The 12,325-nt window shown below is 58.0% G+C and overlaps 1 protein-coding gene and 1 long non-coding RNA gene across 11 annotated transcripts in view; one reads left to right on the forward strand and one right to left on the reverse strand.

The window, feature by feature from the left end:
- Positions 1-1,056: 1,056 nt before the first annotated feature.
- CACNA2D2 (calcium voltage-gated channel auxiliary subunit alpha2delta 2) overlaps positions 1,057-12,325 on the reverse strand; it is a 139,987-nt gene continuing 128,718 nt past the window's right edge. The window contains exons 23-39 of one of the 9 annotated variants that reach the window (XM_032289981.1): positions 11,401-11,421; positions 8,548-8,608; positions 6,356-6,453; positions 6,039-6,129; positions 5,870-5,932; positions 5,648-5,751; positions 5,263-5,361; positions 5,082-5,170; positions 4,829-4,876; positions 4,502-4,573; positions 4,246-4,398; positions 4,045-4,097; positions 3,869-3,924; positions 3,603-3,729; positions 3,351-3,460; positions 3,172-3,254; positions 1,057-3,091 (exon numbers count right to left, since the gene is read on the reverse strand). In XM_032289981.1, the coding sequence (XP_032145872.1) occupies positions 2,951-3,091; positions 3,172-3,254; positions 3,351-3,460; positions 3,603-3,729; positions 3,869-3,924; positions 4,045-4,097; positions 4,246-4,398; positions 4,502-4,573; positions 4,829-4,876; positions 5,082-5,170; positions 5,263-5,361; positions 5,648-5,751; positions 5,870-5,932; positions 6,039-6,129; positions 6,356-6,453; positions 8,548-8,608; positions 11,401-11,421 (1,469 nt within the window). In that variant the 3' untranslated portion in view covers positions 1,057-2,950. Of the gene's footprint in view, positions 3,092-3,171; positions 3,461-3,602; positions 3,730-3,868; positions 3,925-4,044; positions 4,098-4,245; positions 4,399-4,501; positions 4,574-4,828; positions 4,880-5,081; positions 5,171-5,262; positions 5,362-5,647; positions 5,752-5,869; positions 5,933-6,038; positions 6,130-6,355; positions 6,454-8,547; positions 8,609-11,400; positions 11,422-12,325 lie in introns of all 9 variants that reach the window. The other 8 variants (XM_032289980.1, XM_032289979.1, XM_032289983.1 and 5 more) reach the window with 8 other exon arrangements.
- LOC116559337 lies at positions 2,991-6,415 on the forward strand. 2 transcript variants are annotated; one of them, XR_004272422.1, is made up of 3 exons: positions 2,991-3,083; positions 3,370-3,426; positions 6,023-6,415. It is a non-coding gene; the product is annotated as an uncharacterized LOC116559337 (long non-coding RNA). The 2 variants fall into 2 exon arrangements; XR_004272423.1 differs by lacking the exon at positions 3,370-3,426 and having other exon boundaries at positions 2,996-3,083.

Consider the following 12,325-nt stretch of genomic DNA (forward strand, 5'->3'; position numbering starts at 1 on the left):
CCTTAGTTTGCTCAGCTGTGGTATGGGGATACACTAGCATACCCACCCCAGAGATTGTGGCAAGGACCCAGCCAGGTGAGTGCGGAGTGAGCAGTGTTGGGAGGAGACAGTGCGCTGCGGTGGGAAGGCAGGGACACCTGTGCTCTGGTAGTTACAGGTTATATTTCTCTCCACATGAGAAGATTGAAAAGGTCACACTGACTACGTTGAAAATGAACTAGGGCCTAAGCTTGAGAGGATTCACAAAAAATGGAGTCGGCCTACGGCTCCAGTGTAAGCAGCTGTGGCCTCAGGCTCCTCTGGGCCAGGAAGGAGCCGTTGTTGCACTTGTGGTCAGGGCTTCTTGGGACAGCAGGACTGGGCCCTCCAGCACCCGGTAGGGACGCTGGTCAGGTGTTGACTCATAGCTCCAGGCAGAGGACCTGTCTGTCAGGCCCTGGTGGTCTGATCAGACTGCCAGATTCACCTTCCCACTAAACCAGCATCTCTGATCGGTCTTCTTTCCTCCAGGGTCCTGGCTTTCAGGCTCTGGGAGGGTGTTTGTTTTGCTTGTTTTTATTTATTTTTGAGATGGAGTCTCGCTCTGTTGCCCAGGCTGGAGTGCAGTGATGTGATCTTGGCTCATTGCAACCTCTGCCTCAGCCTCCAAAGTAGCTGGGATTACAGGTGCTGCCACCATGCCTGGCTAATTTTTAAAAATTTTTAGTAGAGATGGGGTTTCGCCATGTTGGCCAGGCTGGTCTCGAACTCCTGACCTCAAGTGATCCACCTGCCTCAGCCTAAGTGCTGGGATTACAGGTGTGAGCCACTGTGCCCAGCCTGTTTTGCTTGTTTTTAAAAGACAGCTTTTTGAGGAGATATGAGACAAATTATGTCAAGGACCTGGCACCTAACTGGTAGAAGCAAGGGTCATACCGAATCTATGGCTGCCAGAGGCCTGGGCTACCATGGTCTTCACCCCCCAGCAGAACAGTAAGTGGGACTCTGAGGTCTTGGCCAACTGTCTTCATACCTACCCAGTCCTCACCCCCAGGCAGATACAGTGGATGGGAACCATTTGAAGTGAAAATATGAACATTATTTAATAACTGATCTTCTGTAATAAACCATTTGAAAATATTTTACAAGGAGTCACACACACGATATTTTACAAAGTTTCTTGACTTGTTTGTCGCTGTTGTTTTTCCGACTTGTCTGTACAAAATAGAACAACAAAAAAAGGGCAGAGAAAAGGAAATGGCCCCCAGCCCAAGGTGAGGGGCAGCCAGGTCGGGTGGGTAATGAGAAGGATTAGACCCAGCTGGGGGTTGGACAGCTACCTGATGGGGATTGTTTTGTCTGTTTTTCTGTTTTTTAAACTTAAAATATATATTTATTTTTCTGTATATGTTTCTTTATTTTTATATTCTCCATTGAGCACCTGACTACACTACAGTTACACACACGCCCCTAAAGGACACAGCTGGCATCCAGGCCAGGTGCACATCATGGACACCCACCCTGGCACCAGCAACGGGCATGGACCATAAACACACACTGAGAAAGCGACAAGCAATGTGACATTAATTAACGAAGCCATTAATTAATGCATCACCCTCCCCCCTCCTCCCAGTCCATCTGAGCCCCATCGCTACATCCCCTTGCCCTCAGTTCCCCACTGGCCCCCAGGCTGGGATGCCTTTGGGGGAAATGACTATAATGAATGGTGTGAAGAGCTGTGCCCAGGCCCCACCTCTGTGTGTGTGTGTGTGTGTGTGTGTGTGTGTGTGTGTGTGTTCGTTTAGCAGGGAGGGGCAGTTTGGCCTCCTAGGAGCAGGAAGTGTGTGTGTGGGAAGGACAGGGAGTGGCACAGGCCTGAGTGTGTAAGGGCCAGACTGGGGGAAGGATGGCCCAGCCAGGAGAGACAAAGTCACCCCTGCTAAGGCAAAGGGTGATGTCTGGTGGGGGTTCCTCTGCCGACAGGTGCAGGCAGTGGTATATGGTCCCACTGGGGGCCCGACACTAGTGAGAAATGGTTACAATGAGCACCTGGAAAGGTGAGGGGCATTTGGAGGACACTGGTGGCTAGGGGTGGGACACAGGGTTCTTCACCCCCTGCCCCAGCATTTGGCACTGTTTGACATTCAGCTTTAGAGGTGGGAGGGCCAGCCAGGCTGCAGCTCAGGTTAGAGGCAGGCGTAAGCAGGAGATGGAATGTGCAGGTGCCAACCCTCCCACCAACCCCTTGCCCTGTGTAAGGCTTTGTAAGCCCCTACCCCCATCCCAACCCATGGTGTGTGTGTTTGTGCGTGTGCCCAGTGGGGTATGTATGAGTCCAGTTTCTGTCCTCAAGGTTCCAGGTGTATATGGGGTAGTGTCTAAACTGGTACCACTGTGACTATCCTGACACCTGCTGGGCTTGGAGATGTGGCCATAGGCCTGAGAGGGGCAGCAGCCCATGGGGACTGCCCCAGGGCCTCTCTCCTGCTAGGATTTAAGCTGGGAGGCACAGGCCTCAAACTGACCGTCTCACCTTCCTCCACTATTCTCATAGAAATCAGGTTTGGGCTTGGGTGGGGCAGAGAGGCCAGGTCAGGAGTCCAGCTGAGACAGGGTCCCCCCGCACATAGGAAGCCTCCTGGCAGGGCAGCAGCAGAGGCCTGGTTTTGGCACCAGTGCGTGTGGCCTCCCTGTCCCATCCCACTGGGGTGAGCCCAGCAGGGATGAAGGGCCTGGGGACACTTGAACAGTTCGGAAGTGCGACGTAGTTTAAGTGCCAAAGACCTGCCGGGTCCCGCTTTGGGAATCCCCATTCTAAGGCGCAGACCAGACTCTCAGGGCCTGGCCAGCTCAGGTCCTTCAGTGAGGGAGGGACGAGGCTCTAAGGCGGGGAGTGTGGAGCGGGACGGTGGGGAAGGAGAAGAGGCCGGGTGGGGTAGGTTGGGAGTGGAGGGGGGGTGGAGCGGGGCGCTCAGAGGCGGCGAGAGGCGTGGACTTGGACTTGAGGCTGCGGCCGGGGCGGCAGGCCCAGGAGAAGCAGCAGCTGCAGGGAGACCAGGACGCCCAGCGACGGCGGGAAGGAGGCCCCACGGCCACAGTCTGAGGTATCTTCCTGCGGGGAGAGACAAGGAGCTGGTCGGCCTGGGCGGGCGCAAGGCCTCGGGATTTCAGGCCCGCCACCCCCCTCCTCACCGTCGCGTTGTAGTCGAAGCAGATGTGAGGGCCTCTCCGGTATCGCGGTCTCTGCACCAGCTCACACTGCTCGGGGCCGTCCGCTGGGCATGGGTGGGGAGTCAAGGAGGCGGCGGCAAGGAGGGGAGCGCGCGGGGCAGGAGGGGGCGCGGGCGGCGGGGAGGGCGGGGGCAGGATACAGTGTGTCTCCTTCTGCAGCAGCCGGCCAGCCTCACACTGGCTGCACAGCGGCTTCTCGGCCACCACGAAGAGAAGGTTGGTGTTGGTCAGTCTCTGCGCGTGGAACAGCCTGCACGCAGCGCGGAAAGGCGGGGCGTTGAGCTCGTCCCGCCCCCGGCCGCCCGGAGGCCCCGCCCCTTCCGTTCTCCCGAGCGTCTCGCCCCGCCCATATGCCCCGCCCTCGGCCTCTGGTCCCGCCCCACTCCCAGCACCTGGAGCAGTTTCCACAGTCGATGATGGCGTTGTAGGAGGCGTTTACCGAGCCGAAGTAGTATTGGGTCTGTTTCATGACGCAGCTGCTCTCGCGCGTCTCGGGGCTCCCCTCGGCCTCCGCGGCGTCTGCGAGGGCCCAGAGCGCCTCAGCTCCGCCCACAGACCCTGGCGAGGTCTCCGGCCTCGGCCTCGCTCAGCCATAGGTCCCGCCCTCCCCAAGGAGTCGTCTTCGCTCGTGAGGAGGCGCCTCCAAAGCCCTACCTACCTGCTTGGAACCAGCTGTGGTAGATGAGGCCGTACAGAAGCTGCTGGAACAGGGACCTGCAGGGCAGGGGAGCCGAGTGCAGGTGGTCAGCAGAGGACGATGCCATGCCCTGTTTCTCTTCTGAGCCCTCCCGGCCAGGCAGCACCTTCTCTACCCACCTCCCGCTCAGGACTCACCAGGCGGCAGCAGAGGTCCACCAGGCCAGGTTAAGGAAGTCTGCAATGGTGGGCTGTAGTAGAGAGAGGGGCGTGAACTGCCACTGCTGCCCCTCGCCCTAGGTCACCCCCAGCTCTATCAAATGTCAGAGGTAGGGGGTCATCTGTGGGCAGGTATCCCAGTCCCCCCCATCTCCAGGCCAGGCATCTCTGGGGACTCACCACAAAGACGCCCCGGGGTGCAGCACCCAGGTTGCCAGGGGGCTGAGGGGCACAGGCTGCCTGATAGTCATAGGATTCCTTGCGGGTGTAGAAGGAGTTATTGTAGAGAGCCAGCATCAGGTTGGCATCCACCTCACTGAAGAACCTGCCCACCTGGGGATGCCAGGAGAAAGCCACAGTCACAGGGCTGGCAGTGCTACGCCCCCAGAAAGCTCAAATCCCTACCCTCTTCTTTCACGTTGTTCCTGATCTTCACCTGGTCCCACTGATGGTTCTGGTTTGACAGCACCAGGAATCCTCCATCGTCAATGAGGACACAGAGTAGGTCCTAAGAGGTAGGGAATGGGGAGGAAAATGGAGAGGGTCTGGGCCTCAGACCTTCCACCTCAGGCAGTCTAGTGGTTCACAGTTGGGGGGCATCACTCCCCCAGTCCTGGGAAGGCTGTGAAGTCAGGGTGGAGATGTTGAGACCCACAGGATGAGGATGTTGAGACCCACAGGATGTGCTAGGAGTTGCAGCTGGGACTAGGAAGTCGGGAAGTGGGGTAAGCTAGAGTCCAGGGTAGGTTCAGGGCGCACATACCTCATTGTTAACCTCGCAGTCCATCTCACAGTGGCTGCTGGGGCCACACTGCTGGGCAGAGAGTGAGGACCGTAAGCCACCTACCAGTTTTCCTCCCTCCCATCACCTTTCATACATCTGGGTACCCAGGCCATCTGCAGCTACCCCTGCCTCTGCGTAGGTGTTGGAGCCACTGAGTGGAGGGTTGGTAGGGGTTCCAGCGGACTCCAGAAAGGGCACTGCTGGGTTATTGCCCCCTCCCCTGCCCAAATACCTTCTGAGGCTGGTCTTGGTGGGTACGGTTGCTGGCTAGCACCTTGAACTTCTCAGCCCAAGCCTCTAGGTCCAGCTTGACGCCTACCACTTTGGGGGAGAGCAAGGGACCATCAGTGCTACCTGCTCAGGCAGTACCCTGTCCATTGCCTCTTTCCCCCGCCTCCATCCCAAGCATTCACCTGCTGGCCTCAGTGTGCGCCTGCCTAGGCTGAGCTCCACAGCTGTGCTGACGAGGATGCCCACGGTGTCATTCTCCAGTTCTAGCGGCCTTAACAGGGCTGGGGGTTGGGTGGGGAAGTCAGGAGTGGCGTCTGGCCTCCACACTGACCACTCTATGCTGGGTCCTACAAGCCCAAGAGCCCAACCCAGGGATGACTCCAGCCCAAGCACCCAGCACTCAGGATAGTGTTTGGCACAGTCTATCCCTCTCTTCATGTCTGCCCTGGCCTCAGCCAGCCTTGCGTTAGGGAGGGGCCTCAGAGAGCAGAGCCCAGTTCTGGCTGAACAGATAGGGAAGCTGAGGCTCCCTGCCTGCTGCTGGGCACACTTGGGGGGGATACTCACTATCCTGGTGTGGGGGCTTGAAGACATAACCGTGGTTATCCAGGCTGCGGCGGTAGAAGCTGGCATTGAAGGGCTCAGGGTTCTCTGTCCAGTCCTCAGCTGCCCTGGAGCACCCAAGAGGGGAAGATTGGTGGGGAAGGGGTGGCTGTCAGTGACATTGGGAAGAACAGATGCAGGTTCCCTGGCAGGGAAAGAGTTTGGGTAGTGGGGTAGGTCACTCACTTGTTGGGGAAGACTCGGGTGATGCCGCCGTCTGTGGCAGCGAACACGGCCAGTAGGCTGTACCTGGGGGTGGTGGGGGGTGGGGTCACAGGCCTGCCTTGTGCTGGGCAGGGCCAGGGCCTCTGGGGCCATCCCAGCCTCCTGCCCCCACAGGCTGGGTGATGCCTACGTGTTGAGATCCTGGTCCCTCCACACACGCTCTACTAGCTGCTGCGTGATGCCGGTGTCCAAGATCAGGTTGTGCAGAAGGAAGTTGTTGCCTGGAACAGGAGGGTAGGGCTGCAGGGGGCGTCTTCCTGTAGCTCCCTGTCTACCCTCACCCCTACCCTCAAGGCTCCACCAGGAGTCTCCCCCATGACCTGGCCCGGGCCCAGCCTTTGGCTTGGGCCTGCTTATTTCCACACCTGCCCGGCCTCTGGGTTCCTTTGGGCTGGCCCCATGCTGCCTGGGCACTGCCCACATCCAGCTGCCCTGTCAGGCACTCACACTGCTTGGAGTCTGGAGTCACTTTCTCCATGAGCTCAATAAAGTTTTTCAGGAACTCGGTGTTGTTGTCTGAGGCGTTCAGGTCCTTGCAGTACTCTCTAGGGGTGGGGAGGGGCAAGAAGAGTGGCCTTGGGGGGCTGGACAGGGCAGTGGGGTCAAGGCTTCCCAATAGGCCCACCTGTCCATTCACTGAGAAGCCCAGGCCTCAGAGAGGGGCACGTGGGTTCTTCCTGGCTGCGGCTTCTACATGCCTGGCAGGCTGCTGGGGTCTGTCGGGACAGAGCTGACACAAGAATGAGGGCCTACTTCCTCCATGCTGGCAGCTTCTTTCTCCTGGGCATGGCTCTGCAGAGCCTCCTGTCTCTCCGGTGTAGCTGGACCCAGATAGTGCACCTGGGAGGCCCCAGGAAGTGCCTGGCAGCCGGCTCTTCCACCTGTATGTCCTAGAGTGTTCCCGTGGGCACCAGGTGGGACCCAAGTACAAGCACTGGCTTTTGTCAGCCTGAGTCTTAAGACCCCACCCTGCCTTTTTCTGACTGTGTGCCTTTAGGTGACTCACTCATGCTCTCTGATACTTGCTTTTTTTGTCATACCACAGAGGGTGTCAGGAAGTCAGTGGGAACATGTGGGTCCTCAGACTGGCTGTTCCCTCTGCCTGGAACGTTCCTCCCCTCAAGGCCCCTGGGTTCAGGCTCTGGGTCCAGGCTCTGGGTCCAGAGAACATGGGGCTGTGGGGCGTGAGGGGGTCTGTTTGGGGCTTGCTTCCTAGGAAGTCTTGGGAGCAATCACTCTACCCTGATAGGTAGAGCTATGTGTCTTGCCCTACCCGTCATTCATACCTCTGCCACCAGGGACTGCATCATTGTCCCATATGGCACTAACTGTGCGGTTTTTGAAAATGTGCCACTTCCCCAGGCTGTGGTAGGGCTCATGGCTTGGTAAGGGCACTGGAACTGGGTCTCAGACCCCACTCACTCCTTTGTGCAGTGTATAGCCTGCACCTCTGTGCCTAGAGGCCACATCAGAGACACCCAGGGCAACACCCACATGACTGTGCTTGAGATACACCAATTCACCTGCAGTCTCTCCTGTACACACAGTATGCACATTCACATTTGTGGGGTGCTTCATTCACTCACCGACCACATATTATTGAGCTCTCTCAAGCCACAGATACAGAGGTGACAAAAACGAATAGGGTTCCTGCCCTCAAGAGAGCTTCCTTGGGGTCATGTGGGCCACATGGGCCTTTTCACACCTTCCCACATTCACTAAGGCACAGAGCCCCACATTTATGCTCGGACTCTTAGATATGTGGAAGGTGACTCACAAATACAAACACACATCTACAGAGAGAGTCACAGAGAAACTGGGTGCATGCACATACGTGCACACACATGAAGGTTAGGCATGTCCAGAGCCCCCGTGTGCTGCCTTCCAGTGCCCATGGGTCTCTGTCAGCTGCATCCACCCACCTGCCCTTATCCCAAGCCTGGATCACGGAAGGGCTTCAGCACCCAGGGCACCCGGCCTCCCCAGACGTAGGCCAAAGGCAAGGGTGTGTGCAAGAGGACATGTGTGTGCACACTGAATGTGCACTCTGGGATGGTCCAGGCCTGGGCCTACTCTGGGCCCCGACTCCTCAACTGCTGGAGCAGCTCCTCAAAGCCCCTGCCCTCCTCCCCCAACCCCCCAAGTGAAGCACCACGCCTAGACCCGGCACTGCCTGCTGACAGGGGCTCTGGCTGGCTCAGCCCCCAGACCCACACGAACACTGACTGACACAGGACAACAATGGGGTGCGGGGTTGGAGGATGGGCAGGACACCACAAACCAGAGCAGCAGCTGCCCGGCGAGGGGCGGGGGGGGGGGGCATGCCTCGGATAGCCAGCCCAGGGCAGAAAGAGCTCCTGCCTGGTTGCTGGGAAGGCAGGGAAAGTCAGCAGATGAGTCTGGAGCCCTCCTGCCCCGGCCTGGTGGGAGTTAGGGACGTGAGGCCACTGGCCACTGCTGCCTAGTGTGATACATGGCCTGGGTATGCACACAGCCGCGCATACCGGGCGATGTAGGGGGGCTGGGGGATGACACTGCACAGGACATAGACACACAGAGCTCCAGGCAGCAGTGCAGGAGGTGGGGCCAGGGCGGTCAGGGTTGGGGAGGACACCTCAGCAAGGCCACACGCAAGCTACCTGGGAGCAATGAAAACATGTCCTTCAGACTCAAAGCTGCTGGGGAGCAGGAACTCAAAATCTGCAACAGAAACGGGGGGTTATCCGGCGGGGGCTGGGGAGGTGGGAGGCCAGGGGGCTCAGCGCTGACGGGGCTGGAAGGACAGGGGAGAGGGGAGCTGGAGGGAGGGGGAGACACCAGCAAAGAGGAAACCCGCCACTTCCACGTTCAGGAGCCAGAGAGAAGGGACGGGTGGGGAGGGTGGAGGGCCTGTGGAGACTACAGCATCGCAGGAGGAGGGCAGTTATAGCCAATATGTTGCCCGGGCCTGGTCCTCTGTTGGCAGTGAGTCCCTTGGCGTGGCTGTATATGCTTCCATACGGCTGTATAGCACATATACACAGACACACACACACACATATATATACACACACTGCTATATATATGCATGGTCTGGGGGAGGCGCCAGTCTCGCTCTTATCACATCCATAATGGAAAAAACCGCATGCTGAGCTTCCTTCGCCTCCGAAGAGACTTTTAGGAAGGGAATTGGCTTTTGGCTGCGGATTTTTATCTCTCTTTCTTTGCCACAGCTGTTTGCATTTTGGTAGGTCGTGCTTTTGTTCTGTGTCAGGCATCAACATGGCCAAACCGAGGGGGTTTCTCATGGGCACAAACAGTCCAACCAGAGACGGGTGGGGGCAGCTGAGGGTACACTGCAGTGCATTGTGGGGGTCTGCTGGTCCTCCCTAGGACCGGAGGTGAAGGGAGACCCTCAAAGTGCCTGGGAATGTTCCCACAGTGTGGGAAGAAAGTCTGGGAAGCTGGGAGGAGGACAGGGGTGCTGCTGGAATCTGCATACCTGCTTCCCATGGCTGGGGGCGTGGAGACGGGCTGGGTCTCTACCCTTCCTTTTTTTTTTTTTCTTTTCTTTTTTTTTTAAAGATGGGGTTTCACCATGATGGCCAGGCTGGTCTTGAACTCCTGACCTCAGGTGATCCACCCACCTCAGCCTCCCAAAGTGCTAGATTACAGGCGTGAGCCACCACGCCTGGCGGGTCTCTACCCTTCCTAAGACCTGTCTGGGCTCCGAGCAGCCATGGAGGGATGCTAGGGGCTCCAGGGGGGCATAGGGCTACTGCTGAGGCATACCCAATTGGGTGTGTGTCCTGGCTTATGAGCTATACATGTATGTGTGAGCAAGCATGCATGTGTGAGTGTGTGTGTGTGCGCCTGTGTATCTCTGTATGGGTTTGAGAGTGAATCTGAGGATGTAGCCACTGGGGCTCCTCTGCGGCCTCTCCTTCCCCAGCTGGACTGGCCACCTTGCTGGTCTGCACCTGGGAGGGGTCCCTCTGCTCTTGGCCTGTCTCACTCTGGGTGGCCCACCTTCTTAGGCTGTCTCCACTCAGATTCTGAGCTCTCTTTTGCCCCCAGGGCTTTATTTGTACAGAAGAGGGATTGTCCCTGTTCTCAAACACTCCCACAATGCACTGCAAGATTCTGGGGAGGGGCACTTGGGGTGCTTGGAGGCCTGAGCAGTACTGGTTGGACTGTTCCTTTCTGATAGGACTGTGAGGCAGGGTTTGGACACAAGCCGATGGGGAAGGGGTTGGGGGGAAGAGGAGGAGGAGGAGGAAAAAGAAGGAGGGAGAAGGAGCAGGGAAGGAGACTGTGCTATGTTGTCATTGTTACCAGGGCCCTGTATTTCTGGGGTCACTGGGTGGGATGCTGGGGGGTGGGGAGAAAAAGACAACTCAAGCCAGTGGGAGTAGGGCACATCCCCCACCCCTGAGCAGGCCATCAGAGGGTGGCTCTGTCCTCTTTATCCCCTTTGCTGGACTAGGCTGGACAGGGTGCCCTGGGGTTCTTGGGCACCCCTGCTTCCAGATCATGGGGACATCCCCTTGTGGCTCTCTATATACCATGTGCCCAGGGGTTCCTTGGGAGAGGCAGCTCTTGAGACCTTTGTAATGTTGTCCTCTTTCAGTCCCCTTACTCTCTTCGAGGGCCTGGGGGTTCACTACCCACCCTTCCATAAGTCTCCTTGGCTTAGACACCCCACATGCCAGAACCTTTGTTTCATACCCAGCCTGATTTCCTCCAAGTGCCTTTGCTGGCCCTTGGGGTCTAGACAGATCGCATTCCATCCCTGTCCAGGCCCCTGGTCCCCAAATCTGGCTTTATTTCCCCAGGGCACCTTTTCCATACTGCTGAGCCATTCCAGGGCAAGGCTGGCCCAGGGGCCTCAGCCAAGCCTCTGTGGGACTCAGGACGTCAGCTCCTGTGTCAGTACTCACGAGGCGAGGGTTGGCCCTGCTCTTCAGTGGCCTGGGGGCCTGCCCTATGCTGCCTTTTGGCCCCAGCATCTGGCCTGAGGCTTCCGAGCCTTCAGCCTCCCTTCTTGGAGGGCTGCCAGCTTCTGGTGCTACCGCTAGAGATCAGAGGAGGGAGAGCTACCTCAGAGGAAGCTTTGTGGACTGGCCCCTTCCCCCAGCTTCACCTGAGCCTGCTGGGTGGGAGGTGGCGGAGAAGCGTCCAGGCTGTCCCTACTGTTGAGTTGTCTTGGAGGGACAGAGAAGGTGGGGGAGGCAGGGGCCTTCCCAGAGAGAGTGAGGGGTCCAAGGAAAGGGTGTGGGCCCTGAGAACACACCGGAGAACACCCTGCAGGCAGGGCCAGGGGCACGGGCCACTGGCTCTCATAGAGGCTTAGGAATCAGAGGAAAGGCAAGAACTAGAGGAGCCAAGGGGATGCTGGGAGGGACCCTGGAGAGCAGGGGTTTGGCTGGTCCTGGGCAGGGAGGGGGGCAAGCAGGGGTGTGAGGGCGGGAGGGGTGGGGAGAGGAGGGTGCACTGGTTCTGAATATACTTGCCCTTCAGTTTGCTGATTGGCACTGGGACAGTCCACCAAGAGAGAAAGCGAGGAAAACAAAAACAACACAAACACAAAAACAAACGAAAAGGGGGAGGGGAAGGGGAGGGGCACAAACAATATTTTATTCAATGGCTGTTTGAATGAAAATATTGTGTCTCATCATCATACCAAAAGGAAACTTCTTGCAAAAAACGACATGAAAGAGAAAGAGAGAGCGAGAAAACTCAAAGGAGAGGAGCCCCAGTCGGCCAGGCAGGTGGGGGGCGCCCGGTGGGGCTGGAGCCCCGGCTTCCCTCCCAGTGACCTCGGGCACGGTGGGCAGGCAGGGCCACAGGCTCTAGAGACTCTCTCGGGAGAGGCCCAGGATGAGCAGGGCATGCAGGGGTGAGCCACAGGCAGAGGAGTGGGAGAGGCAGGTGGGGAAGGGGGGGACAAGGGAGAAAGTGGGGAGGAGGAAGAGGAAGACAAGGAGAGAGGAAAGAAGGTCAGGAGGGAGACAGAGGGCAGATTGGAGGGAGTTCGGGGAGTGGGACTGAGGGAGAGGGGAGGGTGGGTGCTGGGGTGGAGAGAGCAGGAGAGCAGGAGGGAGGGAGAATGGGAAAGATAAATGGAGGAAGTGAGCAGGAGAGAGAGGGAGATAGAGGAGAGTCAGGGAGAAAAGAAGGAGGGAGAGAGGGAGGAAGAGAGGAGGGTGGGCAAGGACAGAGTATAAGGGAGGGAGGTTGGATGCAGGGAGAAGTAGGAGGTGAGGGGAGGAGGATGAGAGGGTAAGTGGGAACTGGGTGAGGATGGAGGAGGAAGAACAGAGAGGAAGGGGCAGAGAGAGAGAGAGGGACCAAGGGAAGAGGACACCACAGGGAAAGAGAGCTGAACAGGAAGAGGGAGGAGAGAGGAGAGAGGAGGAGGAGAGGGAGGAAGGGGGC

The sequence above is a fragment of the Sapajus apella genome, unplaced genomic scaffold, assembly GCF_009761245.1.
Source record: "Sapajus apella isolate SASKATOON/1434 unplaced genomic scaffold, GSC_monkey_1.0 scaffold23, whole genome shotgun sequence".
Classification (NCBI taxonomy): domain Eukaryota; kingdom Metazoa; phylum Chordata; class Mammalia; order Primates; family Cebidae; genus Sapajus; species Sapajus apella.